At 46.5% G+C, this 17,381-nt stretch overlaps 1 protein-coding gene across 1 annotated transcript in view; it reads right to left on the minus strand.

The window, feature by feature from the left end:
* Positions 1-447: 447 nt before the first annotated feature.
* Positions 448-17,381, minus strand: part of LOC106814411 — a 35,682-nt gene continuing 18,748 nt past the window's right edge. The window contains exons 24-43 of the mRNA XM_014818728.1: positions 16,832-17,050; positions 16,288-16,479; positions 15,849-15,959; positions 14,639-15,439; positions 13,607-13,759; positions 12,377-12,691; positions 11,287-11,453; positions 10,767-10,828; positions 9,846-10,105; positions 9,021-9,184; positions 8,061-8,385; positions 7,541-7,682; positions 6,697-6,826; positions 6,167-6,225; positions 5,686-5,912; positions 5,197-5,250; positions 4,217-4,365; positions 3,445-3,622; positions 2,830-3,003; positions 448-2,308 (exon numbers count right to left, since the gene is read on the minus strand). Coding sequence (XP_014674214.1) covers positions 2,181-2,308; positions 2,830-3,003; positions 3,445-3,622; positions 4,217-4,365; positions 5,197-5,250; positions 5,686-5,912; positions 6,167-6,225; positions 6,697-6,826; positions 7,541-7,682; positions 8,061-8,385; positions 9,021-9,184; positions 9,846-10,105; positions 10,767-10,828; positions 11,287-11,453; positions 12,377-12,691; positions 13,607-13,759; positions 14,639-15,439; positions 15,849-15,959; positions 16,288-16,479; positions 16,832-17,050 — 4,010 coding nt within the window. The 3' untranslated portion in view covers positions 448-2,180. The remainder of the gene's footprint in view (positions 2,309-2,829; positions 3,004-3,444; positions 3,623-4,216; positions 4,366-5,196; positions 5,251-5,685; positions 5,913-6,166; positions 6,226-6,696; positions 6,827-7,540; positions 7,683-8,060; positions 8,386-9,020; positions 9,185-9,845; positions 10,106-10,766; positions 10,829-11,286; positions 11,454-12,376; positions 12,692-13,606; positions 13,760-14,638; positions 15,440-15,848; positions 15,960-16,287; positions 16,480-16,831; positions 17,051-17,381) is intronic.

The following is a 17,381-nucleotide window of genomic DNA, read 5'->3' on the forward strand; positions in this document are numbered from 1 at the left end:
GAGAGAGAGAGAGCGAGTGAGAGAGTGTGTGTGTGTGTGTCTGTGTATGCGTGCGTGTCGCACACGCACATTACACGCTCGCGAGAAGTACCATTGAAAATATCTATTCCAGCCTTTTAATTATTTCGCGTCAGCAAGCGTGTAGAATTTCGGACGTAACGCGATTTGTTGCTGGGCATACAGAGAAATTTAAATAATTAATTAGTTAAGTCACTCGCCAAGTACGAAGGTTCTAAGACAAGTTAGCGTTACTCTAGACAGTTGCTGTTACTCAATCAATAGCGGTAAGTGTCGTAAAAGTGGGGAAAACACGAGACTGGTTGGGAATTAGTTTAGAAATAAATCCTTTAAGGTGAACATTATATAATTATATAATTTCTAGCATGATGTAACGTCGTTGAATACACATGCTAGTTGACAGAAAAAAAAGACACGATACGGCGTAGCTTATTTGCGACCTTCATAACGACCTGATTTTATTCATCAATTTCAAAGACGGCTCCAACATAATATGTACACACACAACACAAACGCGCGACCCTCTGCCACACCCGGTGTCTCCACCTAGTGGCAGCCATCCGCAACTACCGTCACATTGGCGGTTGTCTTGAGCATAGATATCTATCTATACATGCAGACACACATACAATCAAGAGCGTATAAAGAAGGTAAGATAATATATCTTCTTTATACGCTCTTGATACAATATATATATATATATATGCATTTTAGGATATCTATGCTCTCTAAAAACCTCTTTCGCTAAGCCGACAATTATTGGGGGTCAAGTCAAGGTCAATATTGCGATTTTAGGTCAAGTAATATCCGCCATATACACACTTAACGTCATCATCATCATCATCATCATCATCATCATCATCATAATCATCATCATCATAATCGTCATCATCATCATCATCATCATATCATCATCGTCATATACACATAATATTTTGACATCGTAAAAACAAAAGAAATAATGCGGAAAGAGGCGGGGAGGTGCGTGGGTGGCTGCGTGAGAGGAGGGAGGAAGCAGAAACGCGAATTTTCCGTAGGCATACGCCGAATAAGCCCCCACAACATTGTACGTGTGTGCTTAAACTAATTTATAGTCGCTAATTAAGGCACGCTGATGCGTGCACCACGCGCTGGAGCACTCTCTCTATCTACCCTCTCTCTGCACCCGTGACTCCTCCGTCACCCCCTTCCTCCCCCGTCCTCACACACACACTACCCCACCGTCAATCCACATTCTAATAAACAAAAAACCTAGGGGTCAAGGGTTACTAGTTACGTCATCACCGAGTAGAGAACAATGCGCAGGAAACGCCGGTGTGCGTGTGCAGATATAGTACATCGTGTACGTATAGTGCACATAGTACGTGTATTATATATAGTATATAGGCGTTGTAGTATTATAGTAAACACGCGATATATAGTACATAAAGTACACATAGTAGGCCTACATATAGTACACATATAGTATATCTATTTAACCCCGATGCTGTGAGGTTGGGACGAAATAGAACAAACGATTAAGGGGTGTTCAAGAATTAACATCCTTTTTCCCACATCCGCTTACATTCATGTTAAAAACACACACTGTGCACACGCGCACCCCGTACACACGCGTATGAAAGTATTTTGTTATAGTTGGTTCTCGCTATAAAAATATCATTTATTACGTTTAATTCGCACGCTGTGAGAAGCCAAATAATTTTCATGTCACATAATATATAACATTTATTGACTTATTAACATGTATTTTTTCCATTTTACGTATGTGATGTGTACATCGTCGTTGTTCAAACGCATTGGTAACAATACTGTTGCTTCTCTGATTCCCACAGTAATAATTATTTCTGTCACAAAACGTCACTGACAGTTTTCAACTTGAGCGCGAAAGAAAAAAAGGTAAAGAACTACTACACCGTGTGTCACCCCATTAGCTACTATCCTTCCTACCCCCAGCGTAGCCTACTACTGTACATGACAAAACGTAGTAATACGAATGTAAATTCCTAATATAAATAATAGCAAAGGCGATATAAAAAGAGGGGGAGGTCGCTCCCTCGCCCTCCGGGGGGTAAAAAATAGATTCATCGTACCAAAAAAACCCACACGCATAGCTCTCTTTTTCGACATTTACACGGATGGCGCTACTGTCGCACACGCGGCGTTCACTTGTCTTCGACGCGCATCGTGCTAGCTGCCTCGTAAGCGCCATCTTCCGGATCTGGGTTGATGTTGATTGTTGTCACGTAGTCTGTGCCTGGGTCGTGACTTCCTTCTATCGAGGCTCCCTTGCCTGAAAGAAGACAAATGCTTCATGTGTATTCATGTATGTTTATGTATAGGCCTACTTATGTATATTTATGTATATTTGTTATTATGTGTATTACGAATGTTCATTTTAATCATATCATGCCCGATATTACCTATATGCCCACCCCTCCTATGATATGCTATTATATATATATATATATATATATATATATATGTGTGTGTGTGTGTGTGTGTGTGTGTGTGTGTGTGTGTGTGTGTGTGTGTGTGTGTGTATGCGTGCGTGCGTGCGTGCGTGCGTGTGTGGTTCTCTTTCTCGCTCGCTCACGCACACACTCTCTCTCTCTCTCTCTTTCGCTCTCTTTCTCTCTCTCGCACTCTCGTTCGTAACCCCTTCCCTTTCCCCCGCATCCCTCCTTCTTTCTCAGTGGCTCTCTCTCTTCGCTCTCTCCTCTCCTCGGTGTGTTTTTAACCCGCGTTCCCCCCGCATCCTTATTTCTTCTCTCGTCGCATCCCTCCCTCCTGCTACTCTCACAGCATCCCTACCTTCATCGGACGAGCTGACAGCACCACGGGAGCTGAAGCTCCCGTCGCTATCGCTCATGTTGTCGCTCGGCTCCACGGCTATCGCCACCGGCTTGGCTCTAGGGGGCGCCACCGGCGCGTTCAGCTTCGTCGTCGCCATCGGTGCGCCGTCGTTCGCCTTGCCGTTGGCGTGACCTTTAACCCCCAAATAAGTTATTACGTCACAATGGTTTCTCACGTGACCGTTGGCGTGACCTTTGACCGCCAAATACGTAGTTATTACGTCAATAAAGGTTTCTCACGTGACCGCTGGCGCGAGCTTTGTAGTTGTTAATGGAGACTGTTCGGTCGTAATCAATGTATTGAAATTCAATGCTGTGACAATACCCCGTAATCCATCTATAAAACTAGTCGCTAAGCCCGCCTGTGCCTAACTAACTATATTGCAGCAGAGAGAGATATACAATACTATATTACAACAATAGAGTTGAAACCATACCAACACGATTTAACCCTTTTTTTCATTGTTAACAATTAAATTTAAACATATTTAGTTAACAATTTAACAATTCGTTGAGAATTTAACGGGAATCGACGTGCGACGCGAAGATGAATCTATCAACATGATGTACACACCATTGGCGGGTGCCGCTACCACGGCAACAGGAGCAGCGGCGACAGGAGCAGCAGCCGTCGTCGTCGTCGTCGTCGCCACCGCCACGGACGTCGACGGACTGACGGACTCGTCCGCAACGAAGCCCTTGTTCTCGAACGGGTACATGTCTATGACGGCGTCCTTACCCAGTACCTCGTTCTACACAGCCAGGGGGAAAAGAGGAAGGGGAAAGAATGTAAGATGACAATAGCGCTGATGCAACCAGAGATAATGCGCGGAGAACGTCACTGTGTAACGCACAGGGGTGTGAATAACGGCTACTGTTCTGTCAGTCTCTGTTTCTACCGTCATTCCAATGAACGGTCAGTCACTCTACGTAGGGTCCGTCATTCTAATGTACGCTCTGTCACTTCAATGAACGTTCAGTCACTCCAATGAACGTTCAATCACTCTACGTATGTTCAGTTACTCCAAAGAACGTTCAGTCACTCTACGTATGTTCAGTTACTCCAATGAACGTTCGGCCTCGACTATGTAGGTTTAGGATGCCAGGAGACATTAAAATTCATGCTCGGCCACGATCGCAATCTCCAGTGCCTGGACACGTATTATAAAAATCTCACAGATAAATTACTAATAAAATAAAATAAATAAACCGTAAAAATCCGAAATTTAATCATCATCGACGGTAAAACGAATAAAACAAAATTTTAAAAAACCGAAATAAAAAAAAAACGAAAAAAGTCCACCGATCGCAGCCCCCCTGCCGTCATCGACTGCAGCGCCACCTACCTTCATTTTGAGTATGTGCGCGGTCTGTCGGCGGCGGTTGCGCATGTAGCTGCAAACGCCGACGAGAGCGAAGAAGATGGCGACGACGATGCAGGCGACGACGATGCCGATAGTCTTCTTCTCCTCGTCGGTGAGGCTGTCCATCATACCTGGCGGGGAGAGAGAGAGAGAGGGGGTGAGTTAGTGAGGGAGAGAGAGAGAGAGAGAGAGAGAGAGAAAGAGAGGGTGAGTTAGTGAGGGAGAGAGAGAGAGAGAGAGAGAGAGAAAGAGAGGGTGAGTTAGTGAGGGAGAGAGAGAGAGAGAGAGAGAGGAGAAGAGGAGAAGAGAGAGAGAGAGAGAGACGAGAACAGAAGAAGAGAGAGAAGAGGAGAGAGATGTCTATAGAGAGAGAGCAACAAGAGGCAGAGAGAGGAGGGAGAGAGACCGAGCACGGATGAGAGAGGAGGAGAGGTGCAGAGAGTTGGCCAGAAAGGAGTCAGAGGAGACAGATAGATAGATAGGAGAAGAGACGATTTAGGAGATTAGGAAGAGGCGGAACGGAGGCCGCGAGGAAGAAAGAGGGAATGAGAAACAGAGATGTATATAAAGGTAGATAGACAGAGATAGATTGGACAGAGACAGAGACAGAGAGAGAGAGAGAGCGCAGAAGCAGAGAAGAACTGACGACTGAAAAAAAGGGAGAAGAGAGAGAGAAAGACGCGAGAGAGACGGAGAGGAGGAGACGGAGGAGAGAGAAAGAGAAGAGAACGAGAGAGAAGAGAGAGAGGAAAAAGAGACGAGCAGAGAGAGAGAGATGAGGAAGCAGAGGAGGAGACAGAGAGAGAGAGAGAGAGTGCAGACAGTTAAGACAGAGAGAGAGAGACCACAATAACTTCGCTCAACTCAATGAATTGGCGCATATTGTGCACGCGGCAAATCGAAGATTCTCAGACACCGTAATTGACAGTAGACAGTGCTGCCATCTATACAGTCACACTTACTCTTATCCTTTTTGGGAGCGGAAGGCACGGGCGTGGTCGGTGCCATCAAGTCACCTGAAAAACACAAAAGACACGTCATTATGACCTCTGACCTTTATTACTGATGACTCTACCTACTACTTAAACGCACTCTCCTCATAAATAATTAAATAGCTGGCATTGTATGCGGATATTATAGAAGTATTTAATTGAAACCGTCACCGTTACGCCTAAAAGGGCATTACTGTCCCCTTAGGTATTGTTGTAACTTACCCTTAATTCTAACCCGGACCCTACCCCAAGGCTAACCATAACCTAACCCTACCCATAACATTATAGCTCTAACCACTAGTGCATACAAAATATCAGTCTTCTCCTTCCTGCAAAATGCAAAACACATAATAACACCGCCCTCTGTTACATCACTAGAAAACGCGCGAAGATGAAGAATTGCTAAAAACGAATTTTAATGCGTTGCCAACAGATGGCGCCACGCGGTTTGAAACTCACTGCTGCTGAGTAGCTTCAGCTGGAGCGTCTGCATGTCGACGCGCATGTTGCCAATGCTACCGGTGTTCGTCGCCTCCTGCCACAGCGTCTCATTGATCTCCCTGAGCTTCTCCTGCTTGACGACAGTCACATCGTCGACGAGCACGTCGTTCTCCGCGTCGTCACCAGGTGGCACCAGCATCACCTCGCTGCTGGCGACGACGAATCCAGGGTTCTTCTCCGAGCGACTGCGTGGCGGGAAAAGCAAATATGGCGGTTAGACGCGTGGCGAAAAATGAAATCTCTGATTGGTTGGGTGATGAGGGATAGAATAATGAATAATGTGTTTATCGGATGTGAGTGGAAACAGAGTACATATATATGTATATATATATATATATATATATATATATATATATATATATATATATATATGTATATATATATATCGGTGTGTGTGTGTGTGCGTGCGTGCGTGTGTGTGTGTAGCAGGGAATCTCACCTGAACTCTCTGACGCGTACGTTCTGAATTCCCTCCACCGATTGCAGCGTTTCCATCATCTGAAACCACACATAGAACATTATAGAGATAGTTATTATAGAGAGAACCTCATAGAGATAGCTGCTTAGAGGCGATCGAGTGGAAAAGGAAAGTACGATACTGTTACCTGCCAACAAACTATCACTCTATTGTATATGCTTAATTGATTCTGGACTGCATATGCTCTTTTGTTCTATATCACGCATGCTCAACTGTTTCCGCGCCACGCATGCTCAATTGTTTTCTAGACCACTAACGCTCACTTGTTTCCGCACCACGCACGCTCACTTATTCCCGTACGCCGAATGCTCATTTGTTTCTGCTTGGTCGATTTGCCTCCTAACACATGCTGATCCCTCTATGTTGCCCTCTACCGCGCATGCTCACTTGTTTCCCTCACCGCGCATGCTCACTTGATTCTCGCACCGCGCATGCTCACTTGTTTCCCTCACCAAGCATGCTCCCTTGTTTCTCGCATCGCGCATGCTCACCTGGTTCTCGATGTATCCACTCAGGTCCATGTATTCGGGTGTTTGTGGATTGAGAAGCTTCTCGCTCCACGGATACTCCTCCAGTTGCAGCTTCACTCCCACAGCAAACTCGCGCAGCGACGGGGGAACCCTGCGTGTGTGTGTGTGAGAGAGAGATGTATGAAGTTAGAGAGAAGGTCAGGGCAGAGAGATAGAAAGTGAGAGATCATGAGCGAGAGAGAAAGGGAGATATAGAGAACGAGGGAGAAAGAAAGAGAGAGAGAGAGAGAGAGAGAGACAGAGAGAGACAGAGACCAAGAGATAGATAGATAGATATAGAGAGTGATCGAGAAAAAGAGAGAGCGCGAGAGAGAGAAAATATTAAGGAAGAGCGAGAGAGAGAGAGAGAGAGAATGGGAGAGAAAGATAGAGATAGAGATAGAGATAGAGAGAGAGAGAGAGAGAGAGAGAGAGAAAGAAAGAGAGTGAGAGAGAGGGAGAGAAAGATAGAGATAGAGATAGAGAAAGAGAGAGAGAAAGAGAGAAAGAGAAAGAGAGAGAGAGAGAGAGAGAGAGCGAGCTAGCAGGAGAGTGATAGATAGACATATAGACACACATAGAGAGTGAGAGAGAACGTGTGTGAGAGAGAGGGGAAGAGAGAGAGAGAGAGAGAGAGAGAGAGAGAGAGAGAGAGAGAGAGTAATAGAGAAAGTGATAGAGAGAAAGAGAGAGAGAAAGAGAGAGAGAGAGAGAGAGAGAGAGAGAAAGAGAAAGAGAAAGAGAGAGAAAGAGAGAGTTAGAGATAGATAGACAGATGGATAGACATAGAGCAAACGAGAGAAGGCGATGAGCAGAAGACACTTACCTTGCTACCTGACTCGTGCTCTCCACGACCACTGTCTTCTGCGTTGTCGTGATGTTGACAGCTGACGGCAGCGTGAACACAGAGCTGATCGTCGAGTTGACAACAATCGGAAGCAGCACGGCGGGCGTTGTCTTGACAACTGCTGCACACAAGCAGACGCGCGCGCGTGTAAGAGTCTTACATTCGGATAGTCAGTCTCGCAGGGTCCCAGTCTCTTCCGGGGGAGGAGGGCAAGAGGGGAGGAGGGGAGGAGGGGAGGAGGGAAGGAGGGGAGGAGGAGAGGTAGAGAGGAGGGGGAGGGGAGGAGTGGTTAGATTTTTTATTTTGAATTAATATCGGAAACGGCGCAACTATTTTGGCTAGTATCGTAACACTATTTCGCTTTAATGTAAAGTTTTTACTTAGCAAGCTGTTAAGTTTTTTTTGTTAGTCTTTATTTTGTTTTTATATTTTAGCTCGGCGTCTAACCAAGACCAATCCTGTCCGATCTCTTTTCTGCTCGATAGATGGCGCCACTCACCTCTGCAGGACGGGATGCAGATCTTCTGCTCGGACACCATCGGGGTTTGCTCGTGTATGGCCAGGGTGTCGCCACGGAAACCGCCGCCACGGCGCGGGAACAAGAAGTAGTAGCAGTCGTCGGCAAACGACACGTCCTCAGTGGTGTCACCTGTGTCGCAGGCGCGCGAGAACCGCAGCGCCACCTGTCCGTCGGCGTACGTCGCTGCTCCGTCGACGTCCTGCTGGTGGTCGACCCACGGGTTGCCCTTGTAGCTCATGTAGGCGTCGAAGAGACGCGTGGCGCCCTCTGGGTTCACCCAGCCGAGAACGGCGTCAGAGTTGTCCTAAAAGTATATATATAGTATATATATAAGTATTGATATGTATGTATCATATTATATAGTATATTATTATATTATATATTATTATATATATCATATTATATATTATATATGGGGGAAGAGTTGCTGTTAGAATTCTGCGGAGGTGTGTTCGGCGGTTGAGGGGAAGTTATAGGATAGTATATAGATATGGATAGCTAGGGAAAGAATGGAGCAGTGTTGGAATCTATGGGGCGGTGAATACGTCGAGGTGGGATAGAGTTGATGGGGATGGGGTTGGTGGGCATGGATGGGGTTGGTAGGTGATTTGGTGGGGCTTGGAGATGGGGTTGGGTTGGTGGGGATGGATGGGGTTGGTAGGGGATTGGGTGGGACTTGGGGATGGTGTTGGGTTGGTGGGGGTTGGGTGAGGTTGGGTATGGGGTGGATGTTGCGAAGTGTTTTAAGAGGTTTTTGAAGTGTTATAAACAGTGGTTTGAGTACACATTTCAAACGTTTGATGCGTGGAGAAAGAGAGACAGAGAGGAAGATATTCCCTCACTGCCGCTAACTACCTGCTAGCTACCCCAGTGACATATCCAACCACGAAGCTTCCATAGCTTCTTCCCTTCTCCCCTTCTCCCTTCCTTCATGCTCACCATCGTCCTGTCCGTGGAGAAACCGATGCCAGTCCATCGTTCCCCGTTTGTCTGCGCAGCGATGTTGAAGTCAACGCCATCGATGTCCGGGTTGTACTGCCACGTGGCGCTGTAGTCGCAGTCGTCGACGCAACCGGCCGGGTACCTGTATTCACCGAAGTCACCTGCGCGAGAGAGAGAGGCAGGTGTTAAACTTCCACGCCACCTTGCACCAAACTAAACTTCCACGCCATCTTGTGGTTGGTCACTCTATTATACTTCTTTGGCGACTATATTATATTATATATCATACATTATATATTACAATATAAAATATTATACGTATAGACTGTATCATACGACTGCCTGACTGATTGATTCGACGTCACGTGACGAATAGAAGCTTCACAGAAACACAAGAACAGCGAAACAAAATGCAGCTTCCCAAGGTGACCTCTAACATCGCGGCCATTACCATCTTCCATGTAGGAGATGCACAGGCAAGACAGTATAGTGATAAAACTGTATCATTGAATGGACACTGACGATACAGAGGTGATAACGAAAACATACATTAAGCGCTGGGAGTAGATTTACATAATGTTCCAATGATATATAATAACCTAAATAACCTAGAATATATATATATATAATACACACACACATGTATATATATATATATATACTATAGAAATAACCACGACAACCGATCACAGAGACAAATCACGTCTCAGAAAACACCAATAATAGGTCAATAATAACAGATCAATAACAGTTTGACATCTGTTCTATAGCTCCTTCGTCTGTCGCCCCCACGTACGCCGTACGTCCTACGTCACGGCTTACCGCACGACGGTACGCAGACGGGCTCTGACGTCACGAACGGCGTCTCGTCGTGGTAACCGATCTCGGTGCCGTTGTAGGGGCCGCCACTGTACGGGTAGAAAAATCGCCAGCAGTGGCGCGCGAACGAAACGTCGTCGGCGTGCTCGGCGTCGCACGACTGCGAGAAACGCACCCTGGTGGCGCCGTCGTCGGCGGCCACCGACACGCGACGCATGTCGTAGGGAAACGAGGTCCAGTCGTCGCCCTTCTGGTGGATGCGTCTGCAAGGGCGGAGCGGTATCGTTGGAGGCAAGACAGAGAGAGAGAGAGAGAGGGAGAGAAAGAGAGACAGAGAGAAAGAGAGACAGAGAGAGAGAGAAAGAGAGAGAGAGAGAGAGAGAGAAAGAGAAAGAAACACACAGAGAGAGAGAGAGAGAGACAGCGAGAAAGAGAAAGAGAAATAGAGAAAGAGAGAAGTGGGGAGAGCCTAGCTTAACATCAAAGTCGACAGGGAATTGTTTCTTCTTGTTTAGCCTACGTGCTCAAACAGTTCTCAAGCGTTTAAAGACAGTTCTTAACCCCTGAGGTAAAAACCTGAAGTTTAAACCCAACACCGCACCGCACATTGAAACAGTGCTGAGACTGAATTGCAAGTGAGAAATAGGGACGTCAAGCGCAGCAAAAAGCTTATCCTGATTACCTCTCATTCAAACACTAACGGACACATGCTTTTGTCAAGGCACTTTCAACTATCTGCTGGATAATTGGTTTCCGCCCCACACCCAAAAACCTCATCGAGGTTTAGCTTCCCACCACCATAGCTGCCGCGCCCTGGTCACTCTAACCGACCACCCACGCATACGTATGTTCTGCTGCCCCCACACAAACACACCTGGGGAGCCGGACCCTGGTCAACCCAGCTAACCCACCATCACCGCGTACCTGTGTTGGAATACAGGCTGACCGGACTCGTCCACCCAGCCAACGACCGTCACCGTCTCCGCCTGAATCAACCAACGACACACACACACCATCGGCTCTTAGACATTCTCTCAAACACGGGTTTGTTTCTCTAGAGTCTGTTTGTGTTTTCTCAATGTAAAGGCTCTCGCGAGAAGCGCATGCGAAGAAGGTATCGTATGTGTTCATAGGTTACTTGCGACTTATGGCTTTTCATCGAGATTTATATAAAATTACGGATATTAACTCAGACAGTCGACCAAAATTTTCAGTCGACCGATTCAAATAATCGCCTTGGACATAGATTAATGTCATCAGATTGTTTTCCACAGAGTTACATAAGTCAAGAAGTCATAAGTTATAAGTCATAAGTCCAAGATTCGTGTTGTGGGATCATCGCCCAACACCGCTAGATATCGTATGACAAATTTTGCTCATAAATCCAAAGAAAGCACTTGCCCAAATGTTCACATAGGAGGCCGGTATAGAGGGAGCCACCTACCATGTGCTCATCGAGCGAGAAGCCGATTCCCGTGTAGTATTCCGGCGGCACCCGCGCGTCGATGTCGAAGTCGACGTCACGTGTGGCGCCATTGTACGCCCACGTGACCACGTACGTGCAGTCGTCGGTGGCGCAACCTAGCGGCCATCTCCAGCTGCCGGTGTCACCTGGCGGCAACAAGGGCAACGATGCACGGACGCCCCCTTGCGGCAACAAGGGCTACCATGCACGGACGCCCCCTTGCGGCAACATTGGCTACGATGCACGGGCATCCTCTTGCGGCAACAAGGGCAACGATGCACGGACGCCCCCTTGCGGCATTCCTGCACGTTTGTTTCCAACTACCGCACGACTATGAAATACTATAGCAGACTACGCGTGCCCGATGCAGGCACCCAGAAATAAAACTACCACCACCACCAGCACCAGAGCTACGCATCATGCATGTACGACTCCTGTCAATTCACCATTAAGGCTGCAGCAAGGAGTTGGGAGAAATCCAAACAAAGATGCGTCACAATTTCTTCACAACAATAAAAGCGCGAGGGATGCTCAGAGAGGATGAAGAATAATGCTTCCTGGTAGTTGCCATCAAGAACTATCTCCGCCATTATTGCATCCTCTCTACGATCATCAACAAGCAGACGAAAGCCAAAGAGAGAAGAACAGCGCTAAACGAAAAAATCCAGCCAAAGACGAGCGCGAGGAAACGTGCAACCAGATGGCGCCACTCGCAGCCATATCACTGTGCAGTGCATTGCGGGATATCGGCGGTAGCAGGCCAGTGAATTCTCTCAGTGCGTGAGCGAATGCCCTAGCAAAGCTGCAAAGCATTGCGGGATAATTTTGACCCGACAGCGTAACAACGCAGCGCGTGAAATGATGCTACAGGGATAGAAAACTGCAGGAGAAAAAAGCGAAAGCCACCATAGATTTGCTTAGGCGATCTACTCCCAAGTGAAGCCAAAAATAGTCGACGCATCCTTTTTCGCTGAAAACAATCTTGCTGAATTAGAATGATTAAAAGAGAACCGGAAATCTAAGGGAATACATGGTTGAGTAAAATGCAAGATGGCGACTGTGTACATACCAGGCAAAGTGGCTCTAGCAGCGGTGGTGACGTCAGTGGCAGTCAGCGTTGGAACTGGCTGCTTGTAAGCTGTCTCTGCTCGGAATGTGACCAGGGGCTCAACTGTTGTCTCAGGTTCTGCTGTTGTTTCAGGTTCTGCCGTTGTCTCAGGTGCTGCTGTTGTCTCAGGTTCTGCTGTTGTATCAGGTTCGGCTGATGTTTCAGGTTCTACTGTTGTCTCAGGCTCTGCTGTTGTCTCAGGCTCTGCTGTTGTCTCAGGTTCTGCTGATGTCTCAGGTTCGGCAGATGTCTCAGGTTCGGCAGATGTCTCAGGTTCTGCCGTTGTCTCAGGTTCGGCAGATGTCTCAGGTTCTGCTGATGTCTCAGGTTCGGCAGATGTCTCAGGTTCTGCTGATGTCTCAGGTTCGGCTGATGTCTCAGGTTCTGCTGATGTCTCAGGTTCGGCAGATGTCTCAGGTTCTGCTGATGTCTCAGGTTCGGCAGATTGTGCGCGCGCGCGCGCGCGTGTGTGTGTGTGTGTGTGCGCGTGTGTGTGTGTGTTCCTAGCAGGTCCTGCCCGTCCACGCCTAATTTGTGCGTGCGGGTGAGTCACCGGCTCTTGGTGAACTCGTAATGTAATTAGCGATGTGAGTTGACCCACCCGACTAGCAGCAATGACACACATATCTAGCCAATCACTGTTGCTGCAGGGCAAATCTAAAAACAATGCTTAGTAACGAGGTTGTCAATCAGAAAGGTCGTCATTTTATCGTGAAGGCATAAAAAACCTGATTACAAAATTGAATTCAAGATTGAACATGATAAAATAAGGAAGCTCTTGAGTGACCTTGTAACAATATCTAGGTGGTCGTGGTCATCTTTCTCAGACAGGTGTGTCAATCGGTAGTCGGGAGTTTAATGTTATGTTTAATGTTTTATGGTATTAGATGGTATAATTAGTGGTTTGCTATAGAAAGACGAGTCTAGCCCGATGTTTACATTTGATATGATAATGATTTTAGAGCCGAAGACATCGCCTGAACCTGAGACATCTGCCGAACCTGAGACATCTGCTGAACCTGAGACATCAGCAGAACCTGAGACCACGCACACACGCACACACGCACACAACACACGCGCATACGCACACACACGCACACGCACACGCACACGCACACGCACACACACACACACACACACACACAACACACACACACACGCACACGCACACACACACGCACACACACTTACGTGTCTCGCAGTTCACTCCCTCGTAGCCAACAATGCAGATGCAGCGATAGGGAATATTTAGCGATGCGACCTGTATCTGTGCCTGGCAACAGCCACCGTTCTGACAGGGATTCGACAGACACGGGTAGAGACCGAGGTTCGTGTAGTCGTAATCTGGAAGTTAAATTGACTACGTCACGAATTTTCTGTGGTGCATATTTGTAAATTTTTTGTGTCGATTTTTTTACATTAAAAGTAAGTACTAACGGGACTAAATGCGTCAAATTCTTACCTGATAAGATTGTTTCTCAACTAGTTAAAAATCCAAAAAACTTGGCCGATTTTTGATATTATGATCCTGACATTAATTGCTTGCTAAGGGCTATGTATGAGTCACGAGGGTATAACGTAAACCATAAAAAGTAAACAGAATTACTTACATTTTATAAAAAAAAGTGGAAATATTCTTTTTAGTTTTACTATTTACGGTGACGTAATCACTTTAAGCGCATCGAGAAGAAATGATCGCACGCATGTTAACGGACGCATTATATATTAAGACGATCAAATTTTGAGCAGTCTTTGAAATATTACAGGCGAAATAACATTGTTAAGAGCAGCCTAGAGAACTACTACAGCTATAGATGCGGTGGCTCTATAATGCGAACCGATTCCACAATGAAACACGGTGTCATTATATTTGTGACGCAAGTACGTATTTGAACGCTAATACACATGTTCTGAATGAATTGCACATGCGTTAGAATGCATGACCAATGTGTTTTCCAAAGTAACGTGTTTGACAAAGTAAAAACGAAATAAGAAAAAGATTCAAGACAACGGCATGCAAAACTAAAAAAAAACAACACATATAGCACATATAACACATATATAAGGCAGCACCAGATGAGACAATCAGCAGCTCCAACATGCGGTCGCCATTCGCCTTAGCAATACACACTAGCTGCAGCAGTGTTAGATACTCAGCAGTTCCCCTTGTTGAGCTCCCTCCCTCTTAACTCTGACCACTGCTCGTTTGACAGCTCGTCATACCTGCTTCGCCGGCTGTTGTCGCTGCCGACACATGTGTCTCCGTAGATGCACGATCCGTCGACGATCCAAGGTCATCGTTCACAGAAAGATTCTCCGTAATTTCGGTAGCGGCCATGTTGCCGTGACTCCACGACGTCACCGTTGCCATGGTGACCGTAGGTTCGTCGGCCATTGCGAGCGTGGTTTGAACCGGAATATGACTTACTGACGTCATGTTGACGTCGGTGTCAACTATTTCAGTCGCAGTGTTACCAAACTCTTCATTTGGAGACGTAGAAGATGACATAGTAACCATTGTTTCGTTTTTAATCATTGCTGTTATACTTCCCGTGGGGTCATCGGTCATGGCAAGGGTAGATTGAGCAGAGACTTGACTGGACGATGTCGCGGTGGCGTTGGTGTCAGTGGCTGTTGTGGTCGTGGTGAATTCCTCATTTAGTGACATATCATTTGTCGTATTCACGGTGTCTGCCGCCATCATTTCAAGTTCAGTGTGATTCGTGGCGTCAGCCAATGACGTCACAGATGTCTCAGTGGCCGCCATTTCTGTTACATCACTGCGCGTAGTTGTCTGTGATGATGTCAACTGTTCTTGCGTAGTTGTCATGGGATCATTAGTAATTGCGGTGGCGTTGTGATCGGCAGACGCTGGGAACATTGTACGTTCATTTGTTTCTTTCATATTTGTGCTGTTATCGGGAAGGGCAGCTGGTGACGTCACTGGGGCGGCGTTTTCCATTGGTTCAGTATCAGATGACGTAGATGACTTGCGATAATGCGTTACTGCCTCATTTGGATTTGCTGTTATGACAACATAGATTTCTACCGTGTGTTATAGACATAGAGGAGTGACCAGAAACAGCTACAGAAAACATATACACATCTTATCAGAGGAAAAACCACATGCAAAAGTGTGTCTGAGAGAGAGATAGAGACAAACCAAAGAGGAGGGCTATTGCATTCATGCAGATTTTAGGAATTTCTAATTTTACAGTAAACTATCTACAGAATCTATAAAACTCAAACGAGTGGCAAGTAGTGAAATCAACGTAAAATTGAACTGAGTAAAGACGTACTAACAAAGTAATTAAAAGTCAATCGACGGTAAAAACCAACTAAAATCACAAAAAGTGCAGAGTGGACAGACACTAGCACGCCAACATATAACCGTGTCGTAAGTTTTCCTGTTGAAATAGAACGCATAGCTTACCGAGTTCGACAGGAAGCAGCGATGCATTCTGGGACTGTCCGTCGTTGATGGAGGCGAGGACATCTGGTTGGATATCGCAGCCTCCGCGGTGTAGCATGGTGACGTCATTACCTGCACAGCAGACGACGAACATTGATGAGCGATAGATGGGAGAAAACCGCCCACGCAAAGCGATAAAATAGGAAAGAAATTAAAAACAAAAAACACGCGAGCGAAGCTACAATAGGTGGTTACACCTTGTAGTTGTGCATGTTTTTGTAAGCCTTCCTCGGCTCTTGACGTGCTTCCCTTACGTTAGTTTGACAACGACTGTGTCTCAATTGGTTTCTATCAGTCGGGGAGGAACACTTGTAAGCATGCATGTCTTCGTGCAGAAATACATAAACATGACGATCGACCGAGAAACCACAGCGCCCTCTGTCCTCGCGCACAGACGTACCGAGAACGTCAGCGAGACAAGTGAGCATGCACTCGTTGCTGTACGTGCTGCCATCTGTGCCGCATACAGGCGCCTGCTCCTGACTGCAGGTGGTCAGGCAGACAGAGATTGGAGGGGTCTCCGTGGTGGGAGCGGCCGTTGTTGATGTTGTGAGGCTTTCGCACGCTCCGCGGTGAAGCAACTTCGTTGGGGCTGCAAATTAGAGAGATTATTCATTATTCATTTAAACGATCAATCGAATTAACCCACCAATCGATTGATCAATCAATCAATCGATCGAGCAATCAATCCTTCAATCAATCTATCAATTATTTATTGATTCATTCAATCAACCAATAAAGCAAGCAAGCAAGCAAGCAAGCACTCAAGCTATTATTGAGTGAATACCGAATCAAACTGACTGTTATGCAATGCCTTGGAAACATAATTGTAACGATGATGACAATGACGAAAAAGATGGTAAAGAAAACGAAAAAAAACGTAGAACAAGAAGCGACTTATCATCACATGTATCACACGTGCGTATATGGATCACGTCTATTACCTGTCCCGAGGTCGTACTGATTGCAGTACAGGTAGCATTCGTTCTCGTAGGTGTTTCCGTCCTCGCCGCACACCTGTCCGGAACTGTCGTGCTCACAGCCACGCAGGAAATCGCAGGTGTCGTGGGCAGGTGTGGTGGGACGTACGGAAGGACGAGTGATGGGAGGCGTGGTCGTAGTATGTGTTCCACAAGCACCGCGATGTTGCAGCTTCACTTCACCTGTGAGATCGGACAAATCAAAGCAAAGTTAAGGATTTGCGTTCGAATCCGCAGTTTTCATTCACAACATCGGGATTTAGTAATACCCTGGAAAGTCGAGAAATCAATGTAAAGTTATTGATTTAGGGTCGAGTCGCCAGTTCTCAGTCAAAGCATGGAATGGGCGTACAGAATCAGTGATTTGCGATTGACTCACGAGTTTTTAACTCACTGTTTCGGGATCCGCTCCCGATAACCTGGGAGCCGTGTCCTTGAAACGCCGACAGCGCACACACGATGTTGTGAAGCTGATTTCCACGTGTAAACAGATGGAAATGACATGAAGCCATTA

Source organism: Priapulus caudatus, unplaced genomic scaffold (genome assembly GCF_000485595.1).
Source record: "Priapulus caudatus unplaced genomic scaffold, Priapulus_caudatus-5.0.1 Scaffold921, whole genome shotgun sequence".
NCBI classification, from domain to species: domain Eukaryota; kingdom Metazoa; phylum Priapulida; class Priapulimorpha; order Priapulimorphida; family Priapulidae; genus Priapulus; species Priapulus caudatus.